The 17331-nt window shown below is 35.4% G+C and overlaps 1 protein-coding gene across 1 annotated transcript; it reads right to left on the minus strand.

Annotated features, from left to right (window-relative positions):
* Positions 1-12154: 12154 nt before the first annotated feature.
* On the minus strand, positions 12155-16259 carry LOC131077043 (probable WRKY transcription factor 31). The gene is made up of 6 exons (XM_058014406.2): positions 15710-16259; positions 15439-15570; positions 14934-15092; positions 14471-14741; positions 14156-14346; positions 12155-13673 (listed from the first exon to the last, which is right to left on the minus strand). The coding sequence occupies exons 1-6, from the start codon at positions 16031-16033 to the stop codon at positions 12819-12821; spliced, it is 1932 nt and encodes a 643-aa protein (XP_057870389.1). The 5' UTR covers positions 16034-16259; the 3' UTR covers positions 12155-12818.
* Between the last annotated feature and the right edge of the window lie 1072 nt (positions 16260-17331).

The raw sequence follows: 17331 nt of genomic DNA on the forward strand, positions 1-17331 counted from the left end.
GAGATGAAGTATTATGGTTATGATGTTTTATGCTCATGAGAATTTATGATGATTTTAGGGTTCTATGTTATAATCCCTTGATGGTTATATGTTAGATGATGTTTGATGTCTAACGATGATGATATTACTATGATGTATTGAAATATGCTAGCCCATGTTTCAGGTGCTTCTATTGGAGAAGGATAATGAGTAATAATATTATTTGATGTTATTAGATTAGATTATTGTTATCATGTTTATCTATCTATTTAGGTGTGAAAGGGATGATACGATATCACTCATTTGTGAGTAGCTACGGTGTTGCGATTCCCCTTTATTGATTATATTTATATGTATGTGGTTTGTATTGTGTATGATGTAGGTACTAGGCATAGACTCCTCCTGGCTTCATAGGTCTGAGTGTTCCTAACAATCCTAATGGTGGTAACGGAGATAGCATAAAGGCCCAAATTGACTTAGCCATAACCATTGTCCAATACTAGGATAATTTTCCATGGTCTTTTGTTTACCTATTTGAATTGCTTTAAAGACTATATTTGAATCCATGTGTCAGTTGCCCTGACTGTGTGATGGATGGGTCTTTTCTTGGTTATGTTTTATGCTTTCTTGAGTGATATTTCAATCATGTAGGTAGTATTATTTAATGAGAGTTCTTATATTTTGGATTAAGGCAAAAACGGGTTTTGAAGGGGCCCCGAAACCCTTTACAAAATGATTCTAAGAGGTATAGAATCAGAAAGCAACATCCAAAACAAAACGGGCTAGAAGGATAGGCATAAAAAGCAGCATCCGAAGAGACAGCAAAAGCCCAGCCATGAGAGTTCTTATGTTTATTAGTATTGTTATTAAAATATTCATATGACTATATGTTATAATTCTCATGTATTAGTATTAAATGTGAGATTATTACTATGTAAGTATTCTATAGTAATGGTTAAATAAATATGTGTTTATTTATCAATGTTATCTCTTTGGCATGGAGATGGTATTTATATTATGATTATGATATTTTATTGCTTATTATTTGGTGGGAATTTGGTTATCCATTTTATGCAACCCTTTTTAATTATAGGCTATTTTAGTGAGTTTATTTTGTTGTGATGGTTGGCTTTTCATTTGATGTCTTTTGGGATGGAAGTTTATTGGTTTCTTTTTGAGTTATTAGAGGATGTAGGTTTTTCATTTTTAGGATTCTTTGCTGGATTTTTTTCTTTTGAATTGAATGGCATCTTTGTGAGGAGGTTTTGGGAGAAAAAATTGTGGAATGTTTTGCAAATTGGAAGAAGATTGTTTTAGAGATTGTTTCGGATGTGCGGTTGAGGAATTTGTCAGACTTTGAATGTGTTGGGATTTGAGAACACTGAGAGGGGAGGGTGAATCGATGTTCTGCCAGAATCAACAATTTTTAACTTTCTAAACCATGCGTGTATGTATCAGTAAACAAATAAGCATATAACAAGAAGCAAATAAACCATCCACATAAATGAACACCATAACACACAAAATTTATACGTGGAAAACCTCAATGAGGAAAAACCACGGTGGGATTTGTGACCCACAATATCAGTTCACTGGCCATATGAAAAGATATTACATAAGAGGCCTGCACTTGCAGGAAGGCACACTACCTAGACCATATTGCTCATCACTAAAGAGCCTCACTGACTACAAGCTTTCTGCCAAAGTAAATTACTAAAAATGAACTCAAGAGTGCATCTACTATGCCAGATAGAGTTCCAGTTCTGGTTCTGCTCTGTACCGGTTCACAAACTTGAACTATTACTGGTATTACTTCTTCTCCAAGAATGCTTTCCAAGCTATCTATAGATCATTGCATGATATAATGTTTGCATACAAAAATGATCTCCATACATATATTTCGCATCTCACAATTCTGTTATACCTATATATGTCTATCTCTATTTCATCACAATACCATCATCTCATCATATTTTAAATTGACCTAGAAGACTAACTTATATACCTATTACACATGATATGCCTTATGTCGGCTTACAATGCATTTACAAAATATATTCAATGTCGGGCTCGACAATAATTACAAAATGATTTACTAAATAAATCTTCCTTGATGTTGGCTTCCTTGAAGTATTGATGCCGGTGCTGGTGTCGGTTTGTGACTTCCATCAGATCTTGTTGCCATTAATGACAACAAAATGAATCCAATGAGTTTCAATTGCCAACACTCGTGTGAAAAATGGATTCCCCCTTTGGCATTGATGGCAACACTCATGTGAAAAATGGATTCCTTGTCAGTGTGCTCCCCTTAAGCAATACAATCCATATATTCCATCTGATAATATTTTCTTTGATATTTTTCACATATGTACATACTCCCCCTTTTACATTAATGCCAAAGACCGGTGAAAGAATAAAATAATGAAAGAATACTATTAGTGTCACTCGAGCTTAGTCATCTTTAGGATTTCTGGGTATGCCTTTTGTAGCAATTGAAGATAGGTGTCCCGAACTGATTTGAAAGTATCACATACCGATTCAAGTCCACTGAGTAAGTAGGAAAGTGATTCCTTCTCCTGGGTATCTATCGGTGTGGGTTTTGCTAGAATATCCATGCATTCTTTCTTGTGGACACCCAATGAATCAAGTCTAGGGCTTACCAATCCTCTTAAATTTCTTGCTCTCCTTATTATTTTATCTTTCTCCTTTTCAAAAGAAAAAACTTGGTTCTCTAAGGACAACATTTGTCCATCAAAAGAGTTGGCAATATTAGCCATTTTGTCATATAACTCTTTCAATCTGCTATCTACATTGGTTGTAAGATTTCCCAAATTACAACATACTTTGTAGATATTTGTACATTGTTTTCAATAAATTTCAATGGGAATAAGCTTGTCTTCTATTTTCTTCTTCCCAGTTTCTATGAGTTGATCAAAAGCTGATCTTTTAGCTGCCGAGAAACTGTCCAAAGCTTGTCAGTCTGCAATCTGTCTCAAAGATTGATAATTATTTGATATGTGCTCTATTAAAGTCTTGAGCTTACCAGAAGGGCTTGCTCTATCCACAATCTGACAGTCAGGCATTATTCTGTGTAGTACAGAGATCGATTGATCAATTAACCCTTTGTCTATAGTTCCTTCCTTTAGCAATTTCTAAGTGGCCATCATCATTAATTCTGTTGGACTTAACTCAGAGACTGATTTCTTCTCAACTTGAGAAGTGTCAATTGCCAAAACTCTTGTTGGGGAATCAATTTTACCTGCCAGTATGGACTCAGTTGATTTTACCTTGTCCATCTCAACCTCTATTGCACCGGTGGCTTCTTCTCTTGGTGCAGTATCGGTTACTGCCAGTGGAGTATCATCCACAGTGCTTCCAATGCCCTGTACATTCTCTTTCTCAAAATTGGTTTGTGTCGGTACATACTTTACACTCTCTTTAACTGTCGGTTGTGGTTGTGATAAAACTGGAGTTGAACTGCCCAAAATACCCTTTCCTTTTGATTTGTCATGGTGGGGGATGTTGCATTTGCAAATTCTTCTTGAGATGTGAGAAAGTTTGGGTTTTTCAGAAATAATTTTGTCCATTCCTTACTTGTCTCATTTATCACCTCATTTACTCTTCCCATCATAAGGCTTATCTGCCGGTTTTTACTACTGAAAAATTGTCCTATTAGCAGTATCTATACATCTTTTCATCTCTTCATTATTTATAGTACCACATTGTTCCAAAAGTGCAACTTCCTTGATCTCCCTATCCCTCTTGATAGCATCAAGTCTTCTAGCCTCAAGTTTATTATATAGGGATAAAGGTATTTCCTTCAAAATTTCAACTAAGGCTTTCTTATAGATGTCTATATATAGTAAAATAGCCTCTTCTAACTCATTTTTCTCATTTTCTTCAAAATCTTCATGATACTTTGATATATTCTTTAATATTCCATGTTTTGTAACTTCATCAATAATTTCAGCATAGGTCATCATTGTCTTACCAGTTCCAGTATCATCACCCTTTTGCTTTTTACTTGTGGTTGTCGATGTGACTAGTTTCCTCTTATGCATAGGCTTCCTTATCAGTGGCGGAGGTGCAGTAGGCTGAGCTGCCTTGCTAACAAGTCTCCTCCTAGGTTTTGCCTTGTGTTGCTCTACTAGTGGTTTTACCACATTCTTCCTTTGCACCCTTCTGAAAGCCAGAGGTTCATTATCCTTAGGATCGGAATCAGAAGTGATAGGGGAAATGTGGCTTCTTCACTTCTTCAGTAGCAACCTCTGCCGGTTTGACTACCTATTTAGATTTAGAGCCTAGCTGAGTGTCTATCTTATGCAACACATCTTGTACATATGCAGACATCTTCTATATTTTCTTTTCTCTTCTCTTCCTGTTAAAACTTGTTTTTACTTCAAGAGCCTTCTCTCCTGCTGTACCAAAGTGTTCCATCTTATAATCTAATGGGGCATCTAACAACATCTTTGCATAAAGCTCAAAAATGCTATCATCTACCTCATATCCAAGCTCAGTGATCCAGATTTGCCTGGGTTCAATTCCTTCCATGAGAGTTTCATCAGTTTTCACCATGAAACATATGTCAGTGGAATACTTTTCCACAATACTCTTTGAAATTCTCTCCCTTTTTCTCATGTTTTCTTGAAAAGTCTTAAAATACCCCCAAAGTTTCTCATCTCTGCTGGTACCAAGACCGGTGATAGCTATCTTGATCTACATACCTACCGGTATGTCATGAGCCCATTGCTTCTTTCCTAAACCGAGTAGCTCATTCAGAAAATAAAGCATTAAACAAACAATTAAGTTTCCATATCTGAAGGTGCATTTCTTGGGTCCTTTGATCTTAGTAAGGTTTAGCATCAATTCACTCCTCATCCATTCACATAAGTCATACTTCAAATTATTCCTTAGCATCTGATATGCAGCATGAATGCATGAACTTGCAACACAATTCAGTCGGTTGGATTGAGTTACCTTATATCCTATGATCATGCTTGCAAACTTTATGTTTGTGTCGGTTATTGTGCTTATCCTTATTGATCTGCTATCGGATGTAGCACCAATGAGTTTTTCGACCTCTGTGTTGGAAATTTTCTTACCTGGTTCTTGTCCGACCCTAGGCAAGTCGGTGACATTTTGAATTGCCTCCTTCATGATCATGTAGGGTTTTCCTAACCAAATGAATTCATTGTGAACCCTGCTCAGAACGTATCTGATCACCTCATCCTTGAATTCCGATATGTACAGAATATCAGTTAACCATAGATCCTCAATTGCCTTGAATTCTGGTTTGATCGTTCCGGTGTCTCCCAGTATCACTGATTGATACATGCTTTTAATGTATTTGGTGCCCAAATCCTCAAGAGTGCAGTGAATGTATGCCCTCACATCTTCAACATACATTACTTCGTCAGGAACCCTAGAAAATGCTCCCATAGAGTCTTCCTTCTTGGCAATTTCGGGAACCTCCTTAAAGACTGGCCTTAACCTATCCTTGACTTCAACAATGGTGGGATTTGTAATAAAAGTAGGCTCTGAAGATCCAGATGCCATGTCGAGAAATACCTAAGAGTGAATGCTGGTGGACGATTGAATGCTTCAGATAATTGCTCGAAATTCTTTCTCAATGCTTTGCTCGCTCTTAATTCGCCTTAACTTCTCTCTGAATGCTTGAATGCTCGGTGAGTGAAAATGAATTCACTTACCCTCTTTTATCAGTGAATAAAAATCATAACTTTCTGTAATTAATGCTTCATCAACAACCCTACGGATGTCGGTTTCAAAATTATGTGTCAGGGTAACCTTCATCGATGATGAACACATTTCTCCAAATCTCCTTAGATCTCTTCCTGGGTAATATGCAAAATTTAGTAGTGACTTTGCCAACCTCTAAGGCTTATGCCTCAGTTACCGGTGGAGGAATACCCTGTTCTACTGGTGGATTTCCCAGTATAGATCCATCTCTACTTTGTTCTTCAGATTTTCTAATCCATATCTTGGTATGATCTTGTTGTATTTCATCTACCTTCTACTTTCTTTTCTCATTATTAACCGGTTGAGTTTTGCTTCTGCAATACTTAGCAATATGACCTATTTTGTTGCATGCATAGCATGTAACATTCTTCTTCTGAATTGCTTTGACATATCCGGTATTATTATTTCTTGACCTACAATGATTACCAAAATGTCCAAACTTTCCACATGCATAATGATAACCTTTCTCGCAAGATAACCTTTCTTGCAAGATAAGAATGAATTCATTTGCAGAATTCAATTCTTCTTGCAATTTCAAGTTCTTCATCCTTTCAGCATCATAATCCTGAAGAGCCATCTCAAGTTGCTTCTCCATAGCCATGTTCAAAGATTCTGATTTCAGGATCTTCCTCAAGCTGTTAAACTTCTTCTGAGGTACCAAACTCTAATACCAATTGTTGGGATTTGAGAACACTGAGACGGGGGGGTGAATCAGTGTTATGCGGGAATCAACAATTTTTAACTTTCTAAACCATGCATGTATGTACCGGTAAACAAATAAGCATATAACAAGAAGCAAATAAACCATCCACATAAATGAACACCATAACACACAGAATTTATACATGGAAAACCACAGTGGGATTTGTGACCCACAATATCAGTTCACTGGCCATATGAAAAGATACTACATAAAATAGGGGCCTGCACTTGCAGGAAGGCACACTGCCTAGAGAATACTGCTCATCACTAAAGAGCCTCACTAACTACAAGCTTTCTGCCAAAGTAAATTACTGAAAATGAACTCAAGAGTGCATCTATTATGCCAGATAGAGTTCCCAATATGGTTATGCTCTATATCGGTTCACAAACTTGAACTATTACCGATATTACTTCTCCTCTAAGAATGCTCTCCAAGCTATCTATATATCATTGTATGATATAATGTTCGCATACAAAAATGATCTCCATACATATATTTCGCATCTCACAGTTCTGCTATACCTATATATGTCTATCTCTATTCCATCACAATACCATCATCTCATCATATTTTAAATTGACCTAGCAGACTGACTTATATACCTATTACACATGATATGCCTTATGTCGGCTTACAATGCATTTACAAAAGATATTCAATGCCAGGCTCGACAATAATTATAAAATGATTTACTTAATAAATCTTCCTTGATGTCGGCTTCCTTGAAGTATTGATGTCAGTGCCGGTGTCGGTTTGTGACTTCCATCAGATCTTGTTGCCATCAATGACAACAAAATGAATCCAATGAGTGTCAATTGCCAACAGAATGTTGTTTATACCTTGATAGCTGATTGGAATTATTGCTAGAAATTTTGGGGATTTTTGGAGAAGTTTTGTGCGAGAAATCTTGATCAATTACATAGAGACTTTGAATTTGATTTGGTTAGATTTTTTGAAATTGATTGGCTTTGATTGAAAGAGTATTGTTCATGAATTATTGTGGATTTTGTTGTTGTTAGAGTGGATTTTGGTTGGAGGATTCATTTCAATTTTCTTTTCCTTCTTCTTCTTTCATTGTTCTTCAAATTCGAGCTAAGGTTTCTTTGTCATGCTTTCGTTTTTTCTTTGTATTCTTTTCAAGCATAGTGTGTGGATTTCTTGTTGTGTCAAGTCTTATTAATATGTTTCAAAATTATGTTGTTGTTCTTATGGTTGTAATTGTGTGTGTGTGTGTGTGTGTGTGTGTGTGTGTTATTTCCATTTGTAATTCAAATAGTTGTGGTGTTTTAGGTGAATTAGGTAGTGCAGTTTTATCATGATTTTGTGGGTTTGATAGAGATTTTGGAAATAAAAGATATATCATTGGCTACTATGGTAAATTAGATTTTAGACTTGATATTTTGTTTTTGAATATCTAAAAGTACTTTCCTGTGGTGTTTCTTTGTGCAAGACTAGTTGTCTTGTTTTGATGTTTTCTAAAGATTTGGCAAGTTTATTTGTGAATCCATTTTCAGATATGAAATAAGATATTTAATATAATGTTGAGGGAAGAATAGGATCATAAATAAATCTTTAATATTCTCTTGGAGATATTTAAGTTTGCGATCATACTTGTTAGTCTGGTTGTCTCTTAGTCTGTTACTAGAGGCTTATCATGGGGTTGTTCTTTGTTGTCTCAGTTTGGGGGTCTCTTTTGAGTTTGATTTTTGTTTGTTCCTTGATTTCTCATGATTGTTTATAAATGATTGATTGATTGGATGATCAGTTGTTGTGCTCATGGAAGGACTTTGATGAATGTATATGATTGGAAGGATAAGATGGTTTTCAATATGATTTGGTTTCAGTTTCAAACTTTGAATACATGGATGTTCTAGCTGGCATTTTTGGATTTGTGGATGGGTTTGTTACCTTCTTGCTAGTTTCTCTCATTTCTTATTGCAGTTAATTCAGTGATGTTTGGCAGATTTTATGTAACTTGGATATCATTGTAATTATAACACTATCATTGTGTATTGGCTACTCCTTATGGAGATTGATGTAATAATAGTTAATGTATTAGAAAGTTATGTAACCTTGAATGATGCTTAAATAGTGTGATGTTAGTATCGACTACTCTCTCATAGATGAATGCTTGTCCATATTCTATGCTAAAGGTTATCATAGGAACACTTCATTTGGTGTTTTAAAATGAACCTAGTATTAGATGTGGATGTGTTCCTACTTTGCATAATGTTATCATTAATGTAATATGGTTTAATAACATTCTTCATTCTTTAGAGAGTCGTTTAGATAGCAATGTTAGGGAACCCACAAGAGGACTTAGTTTTGGTGAATGTTTATCTTTCGCATGTGCAAATGTTTAAATTAATTTCTTAATGATTTGTTTATGTAATTTGTCTTATTTTTTTATTTTATTTTTAAATTATTGCTATGTTTCCTTGATTAGTTGGTTGTTGTCCTCTAGGGTTCCTTAGCGGGGCGTTACATGCAAAGGGAGGAATGAAGAGATCTTTCAGTCCAAAAGAAGGATCCTTTTTTAGTTTGAATGCAAACTCACTTATTTTACAACCATGTTATAGGTGTTGACCATAATGGAGATCCATAATGAAAGATCTATGTTGCTACTCAAATAAGGTGTGATGTTAGTGTACAAGATCGATATACAATCTGCCCACTTCTTTCCCTGTGGAAAGAACAATTTGAACCAAGAAGAACTAGATTTACTTAAAAAAGTATTTAGAGGAGAAGCATACCACCAAGCTAGGCATCAAGGATAGAAACAAACATTTCAAGAAGAAACATGAAGCTTGATGGGACATAATTCTTGACCCTGATATTAACCCACCATTGGGCACATTTGATTGTGATAAGACTGAATGCAGTAAAAGTATAATTGAGCCATAAGACAGATATGACCCACAACTATTGTCATTTTGATTGTGATTTTTTGAACTTGTTTCCATTTTTTGATACTTTGATACCTAGTGATCAAATCTAATTTTGACTAGGGTAGATGCTCCTCATAATGCAAATTTTATCTAATAGAAATAATTAAATTATGATGAATTTTAGAGAGAAATAATAATTATTTATTAAATCCATGAGTCCTAAAAAGGATAAGAAAGATGTTTCATATTTTAACCAACACTAGTGCAAGATCATGGGGAAGAGTGTTTTCATAAGATGGGCCTACAATGTTGCAAGGTGTGCCCCCTTGGTCTCCTTGTGTTGTGCAACATAGCGCTCGGGTTTGTGACATGGCTTAACCACCTCCTGTGGATTCTCTAAGTCTATTGGTTGTATTGGGCATTAACAGGTTGATCTTTTGGTGCAACGACAACCGCACTAGTAACAAGTGGTATCAAAGCTTGGTCACAGGTTCAAACCCCTTTCTTGCGTTGGGGGGGGGGGGGGTTGTTGCAAGGTGTGTACCCTTGGTCTCCTTTTATTGTGCAACGCAGCGCTCAGGTTTGTGACATGGCTTAACCGCCTCCTATGGATTCTATAAGTCTAGTGGTTGTATCGAGCATTAATAGGTTGATCTTTTGGTGAAATGGCAACCACACTTGTAACATACAATATAGGGGAAGACAAAGAGTTGGAAAATCTAAGGGTCCAAGTTAGCTAAGGTATCATTATATGGAGCGTTGGAGTGAATTGTTTAATACTATAGTAGGGGAATTTGAAGTAGGAGGTGTTCTTCATTAGGAAACCTTTCATACATCTAAAATTGGAGGTGAATTTCTAAATACTCATGTTCATCATATTGATGCTATGAATTTAATCTAAAGGCATTTTCTTTTCTTTTTTTTATCTTTAGCACATTCTAATAGAATGTGATTTTTGATCTCATCAAAAGTTGTGTTGTCTTTAGCAACAATCATATATTCCTTATTTATAACTATAAATAGAATGGTTCCTACCATATGAAGGAAATGGAATTAAGTGGAACTTTCAAAAGTGCTACACACATTATAAATTATAAATAACTGAAATAAATTATAAATCAATATAACAAGTGTCAATCATCTAAGTGACATGGGCATTGTTATTTTTCTATATAGAGAAGTTATCAGCAATAAGTAAAGGATTTGAAACTTTGCAATATTAATTTTAGCGTAAGGAATAAATTTGACACCAAAGGAAAGCATCAACTTGATTCATTTCTTGATTTGAATTATAATAAATACATGTACATGTATCTTCTTTAGGAAATGAACATAAGACTCAATTTTATCTTTTTTATGTAACTTCTTTATAATTTCTATTAGTTATTTTAGGGATTTTTATAATATCTATATGCTTGTAATATCATTTGTTTGTATTATGGATTAAATAATATGCCATAAAGGATATCATGCAAATATTTTTAGTATAATATGTGGAGTAGATTGAACTAAATAAGGAATAACTATTAATGAGTTGCACCATGATAGATGGAATGGTATTTTAGGAATTAAGATTTGCAAGACAATGTCTGGTACATTAAGTATTTTGAAACTATAGATGTATATTGAAAACTTTGAGTAGCTTGTTTATGACTTTGTTGAAACATGATATAAGGCATTGGTTTTCATTATTCTAATCATATACTATACAATATAAAACATGATAAATCTACTAAGATGTAATTCATTTTTATTTCTACATTCACTATATGATTAAGTGTATATAGGGATGTTCTTATTATACCTTCATTATGAATACTTGTGCTTATTTACCTATGAATTTGAGATATCATAATTCAACAACTAGAATAACACAATGGGTATATTTTTTTGTCTTAGGGGCTTAATTTAGTGTTATACGAATTCAAAAGAATTTATCAAAATTATTTGATTCGTGATTCTTTAATCTTCGAAATTCTTTTTATGCCAACCTTATAGATAGTTTTAGAGGATCTAATAAAGAGATTGTTTGATCATTTATGTCTTAATTTGAGTTATATGAATAGATTTCAAATTATTTATGGCAAACTAATACTATCACCTTCATCTTAGTAGATCTCAAAATGCAAGAGAGAAGAGCTCTCTCTCATTGTTTGGCTTATTCAACTAGCATTCTAATTATATTTCACTAAGAACATGTCAAATCCTTGATATTCAAACCTTTGATGACAAGTTTCATGTTCTTTGCAAGCATCACACAACATATCATATTAGATATTAGCGCCTTATTGTATCTTCATTTAGCCTTAAAAATTATTTAAGGCCTCATAAAAAATAACCTCATAAAACTTTGCAAGAGAATCACACAATCACTAACATCATATATCAAAGTGATTTCTTGCAATGACCCTAACCCTATAGTGTGTATTAGGCTATGAGTAGACAACTTGTGCTTTACTGAAACTCTTAATTAAGTTATATGATCATGATTATATATTATCGAGTTAATTAGGCTGCCTTAAGTGTTATATTTTGGTATACAAGTTACTTTGATTGATATCTAAGGTATAAGTATGGTATATATAAGAAGTATAGGCTAGTTATTATCAGTGTATTGAGTATTGAGTTCTTATCGAGAATTACTGAAAGTATCCCCTTTGAAATGGATTTGGAGGCTTGATCCTTCAGAAGGCTTGTTATTCTTAGTTATTATCGAGTATTTTCAAATTATTTCATATCATATTCCTCTTTTGAATAAATTATTTAATTATATTAATATAGTATTAAAAAAACTCAATAAAGACCCAAAATGATATATAGAATACTCTTAAAATAAACATATATAATCTTTCTCATTAAATTAAATTATTAAAAACAATTGAATGACTACAATAATCTGTATGGAACAAATAATTTTCTCCTCTAAGTTAAATCATGAGCCTCTATCTCTCCTAATGAATAAGTGACGAGTCTCAATTCAACACTGAGATACAACAATAAGATACTCCTAACAGTAACTAAACAAAAAAGGCCTTTATATTTTTGCCATTACATAATCAGAAGTTCCTTTCATATAAGACCTTCAAAGATCCTTTATTTCATGAACTTCCAATGTCTCGTATAGTCATAAACACAGTTGCAGTATTGGTCTAAAACTTGGCCTCGAAACTCTGATATGAGCTCCAACTTTAATGGGTACCATTTTTCTTTGCTAAAAAATGCCGATACAAATATCATTGTGTAAAATTCTTAAAGAATAGATCAATACAGCAGAATCATCAGAGCAAGTATTTAACTGTAGACATTACAGATATATGGGATGGTTGTTTTACATGTACATATAAAACAAGGACAACTATACAAAACAATTTCCAATGTCTGCAACCAAAACTATACACTTCCTTTGAAATTATTTCCACTGCACAAATGGAAAAAAAAACATGTATTTAGGAGCCTAGTGAAAAAACAATGGTGGATTATGCAACTGCAATTTATTGGTGGTGTTCATTCCTAGCCTGAAGAGGTCCATTTGTTAATGGAGACTGCTGAGAATTGTTGGCATTGGGATTGGCATTATTGTTGTTTTGGAGGAGAGAAGTGATAGCTGCTGCAATGGCTGTTGTGAAGTTTGGATCAGCTGTTAAGGCAGTGACAGTGTCTGCTAGTGAAGGGTGTTGAGCAGATTGGCCATTATTGAATCCCATTGGTGTTGCTGCTGTAACTCCTCCATTAGTGTTAGGAACCTGCATCATTAATGGAGACCTTTGCTGTCCTGCCAGAGGGGCAAACATGGAATCATTGCCGTTGTAAATGGGGTGATGCCCATATGTCTGAGATACTGAACTGTTAAAGAATTTTTGTGCTGGAATCTCTGCTCCTCCAAAGGGAAATGACTGAAGGCCTGAAAGTACCCTTGGGTGAAAACCCATTTGACCTTGTGGAAGCTGGTTGGGGTTTTGTGTGAGGTCTAAGGTGATGGTGGGAAATGGAGCTGAAGCTGATATGCTGGCTCCTGGAACATGAGTGGAAGGCATGAGAGCACCAGCCATGACAGCTGCAGCTGCTGCATTGAATCCAGCATTATCAGAGGATGTGGAAGAACCAGAAAGAAGCATGGAAGCAGCAGCAGATGTGGTGGATGCCATGGCTGTGGCTGCTGGAGGAAGTGGGTGGTTGTGATTTCCTTCATATGTTGTGATGAGAATTGATCTGTCTTCTGCCAAGCGTTGTACTTGTTTTCTCACTGGACACCCTACTGACATGGTACATCTGTAATAAGCTCTTGGGCATGGATTTCCCTTGGCCATCTTTTGTCCATATTTTCTCCATTGGCAGCCATCGCTTATCTGAGAACAAAGATCATACTGCATCAGGAATCACTTCAAGCAAAGCAGCCATTGTAGGATCTCTCTAAGAAGAAAACAAATGATTACAAATATACAAAAACCAAGAAAAGGAACAATTTTGCTGCATATCTCTTGTCTACAAAATTGCCTCCAAAGACCGAGAAAACTGGTTTTAAGGTTGATAATGCAAGCTTCTGGATTAAGACCAAGAAAAGTGGTTTTAAGGTTGTTTTTGAAAGCTTAAAATTATTTTGTCTCTCAGCAATGAAGATATAGAGATATTTTTCTATATGGTTGAAAGTTTTTCACCCAATTTTAAAATCAGAAAGTTTATGTTTTTCAATCCATATTAGGAATCAATACCAACTAATACCTTTGACTGTTGAAAGGTTTGATCCTTACAGAAAAGTTACTAATTTTATTGTAAAAAAACAAATATATAAATATTAAAAGTTGTGGTTGACTACTTCGGGATTACATACCATGGGTGATTCAGTTCTAGCTCTGACTGAAACTCGGGCCTTTCTGATAGTCGCCTCACTTTGATGTACAATCTTCTGTGCCTTGTTGGGCCTTCCATCCAGGCTATCTTCCCTTGTATCAGTGTGCAGTTCATCTTCATGATTATTCAGAGAATGATCTGGAGAAGCTGATCCATCAACAGTTTCATTGCCTGTATGCACCAAAATCTCTTTAGTAATATGTGTTAAAAGAGAGGATTGAGCAATTGATTTTCAGTAACACTTAAGGAAGCAAAGAGATTTCTTATAGCAATTGAATTTGAACAGCAAAACTACCTCTTAAGCTCGATTCATGTATTTTATGCATATAGCTCGGCTTCCTCATATTATCAATATGATTCAACATTTCTAGAGACTTGGGGGCCTCCTCATCATGGTCTTCGAACGTATGAGAATCTTCATGATCATCAGTGCCAATAAGCTTTGACGGATCTCGAGCTTCTAGTAACTGGTTTTGTAGGAAGGTTTTGTTTGGTCCCAACTTTCCAGGCACTCCCATCGATCCTTTTACAGGATTTTCCAGCTTTTCTTCACTCTTAGGTGTTACCTGCAAAATAGGATTGAAATCAAAGGAAAAATGAGAATTTGAATGGTAGACCGGGACATAAAAGTTTTTCTACGTTACTTCCATTAGCCTTCCTATGCATAAGTGAATGGAATTCACAAGCTGCAAATCTTCTGAGCTATGGCGTTTCCCTTGTAGGATACTCTCGAGAATATTAGAGAACGTATATCTCACCATTTCTGCAACTGTATTATGAGAGTGACGAGGCTGATCCATTAAAGAATTGAGATGCATCTGCAAGTTTGAGTAATTGCTGGTTATGTGATTCAACAGATATTTCAGCTTCTGATTTTCTTCATTGATACGTGTGAGCTCCCTCTGAAGCATGTCCACCTGCGTCAACCAACCAAAGGTATTACGGTAAGAACTTCGATTATCTTGATGATGGATCAAGAAATCTGATCATAAATTTTATGAAAAACTCTCACAATCTAGTCTAGAAACAACATAATCAATATTATATTATGATATATTGTGAACGATAGTGAAAATATGATATCATTCATATACCATGACCTATTATTTTTACCTGGAAACCTTCCTGTGATCAATATTATAGATTGTAAAAATATGATATCATTAACATGCAAGAGCCCATTGTTTTTACTTGGGAGCCTTCCCCAATAAACAAAAGCAAACCAGTAATCAAAAGTTATTTAACAAATCCTTGAAGTAGTACCTCAATTCTTGGATCAGGATCTGTGTCATCTTGATCAGAAGTCTGAGGAGAGTTTGTTGGAGACACACAATCTTCCACAGTTGACCGATCACTTGCACAATTGGGTTGTGCAGTCACCAATTGCAATCCAATCTGCACAAACCAATTTCCAAAGAACAAACAACTCATCAGACCCCATGGAAAATGTAATCCCAACCCTGATTTCACCTCCACCCTTAAAACATCCCACAACCCAATACAACAAACTTATAATTCCAGAAAAATTCCTTACCGAGATATTATTATGTGGGTCATGATCCTCAGGAGCAGCGCCATTGAGGTCTGTAGTAACCAATTGATGGGTCTCATCATCTTGAAGCTCATTATCATTATCATTTGACAGGAGCTTGAAACTCAAGCTACCACGGCCTCCTTCCAGAGAGAAGAAATCCTTACAATTGCTATAATCAGGGCTGCCATTGGAGCCCTCTTCAACTTTAACAGAGAGATCAATCCCCATGAGCCTGTCAAACCTCACACCATTCATGGGTCCTCTTGGAACTCTTGAACTACAGTTATGCTCACTAAATCTCTCAGCCAAAAGCTTTTCCCCCATCAATGTCTAAAATCACAGATCTGAAAAGCCTTACCAAAAATAAAGGGTCCAAATGCTACAGCAGGAGAAAAGAGAAAAAGGGCTTGGGAATTGGGATCCAAAGAAGGGCAGAAAAAGATCAAATTTCTTGAGATGGGAAGTTGGAAGTTTGAGAAAAAGCAGCGAGGCGATGAATAAAAGGCTCCCACAACTTCCCAGCCCATTTCCTAGTCTCTTCCGGGATAACGTGGCAAACCCATATTAGGTGAAAAGTTGTAAGGCAAGAACGCTGGTTCAACGCGTCTCAGAGCCCGCCATTCCCGCAGCCTAGTGGACGGCTGAGATTGAATCTACTATTCAGACTAGACTTTAATACTATTAAGCCACGTTCGCGTTGACGGCGTCAGCGTAGAGGTGATGGGCTTGACCCGCTGGTCTTTTTCCCTTTCACAGCCTGTCTCTTCTTTCACTTTCTAGAAGATTTTTTTTTTTAAACTGGATTTACAGAGATGTCTCTACCTTTGATTTTACATAGTAAATTATAGTGTTATTGGAGTAGAGTGAGAATTACAGATTTGTTTGATTGGTTGAGTACAATTGGTGAAGGTGAAGGTATGTTTCTTGGTTACATCATCCATTAAGACTTATACGTTTAGAGGTGAGATGTAAGAGATGAGATTGGAGTCGTATTTTTATTTATAGTTAAATTACAAATGTATTCAATCGGTTGACTACGATTGGTGAAGGTAGTGGTATGTATCTTGGTTATGCCATCCAGTAAGACTCAAACTTCTACAAGTGTGATGTAAGAGATGAGGTTGGTGTGGTATTTGTATTTGTAGTTAAATTCCAAATGTATTCAATTGGTTTGGTACAATTGGTGAAGGTGATGGTATGTTTCTTGGTTACGCCATCCACTAAGTCTCAAACTTTTAAAGGTTGGGGTTGTATTTGTGTTTAAATTACAAATGTATTTAATTGGTTGAGTACAATTGGTGAAGGTGATGATATGTTTCTTAAATAAGGTCATCCATTAAGATTCAAACTTTAAGAGGTATGATATAAAGGATGAGGTTGCCCGGTCATAAGTGTATTTAAATTACAGATCTATTCAATTGGTTGAGTACAGTTCATGAGGATGATGGTATGTTCCTTGATTAAACCAACCATTAAGATTCAAACTTTTAGAGGTGTGATATAAGGAATGATGTTGGGATCGTGTTTGTATTTAAATTGCACATCTATTCAATTTGTTGAGTACAATTGGTGAAGGTGATGGTATGTTCATTGATTATGCCACCGACTAAGATTCAAACTTT

Source organism: Cryptomeria japonica, chromosome 9, assembly GCF_030272615.1.
Source record: "Cryptomeria japonica chromosome 9, Sugi_1.0, whole genome shotgun sequence".
Lineage (NCBI taxonomy): Eukaryota > Viridiplantae > Streptophyta > Pinopsida > Cupressales > Cupressaceae > Cryptomeria > Cryptomeria japonica.

Excerpts from the sequence above, each read along its gene's own strand:
- LOC131077043 (XM_058014406.2), bottom strand. The coding sequence starts at position 16,033 with ATGGGGGAAAAGCTTTTGGCTGAGAGATTTAGTGAGCATAACTGTAGT. Across the intron at positions 15,093-15,438 it reads ATCCTGATCCAAGAATTGAG|GTGGACATGCTTCAGAGGGA; the intron begins GTACTACTTCAA and ends TGGTTGACGCAG. Across the intron at positions 14,742-14,933 it reads ATAATACAGTTGCAGAAATG|GTAACACCTAAGAGTGAAGA; the intron begins GTGAGATATACG and ends CCTATTTTGCAG.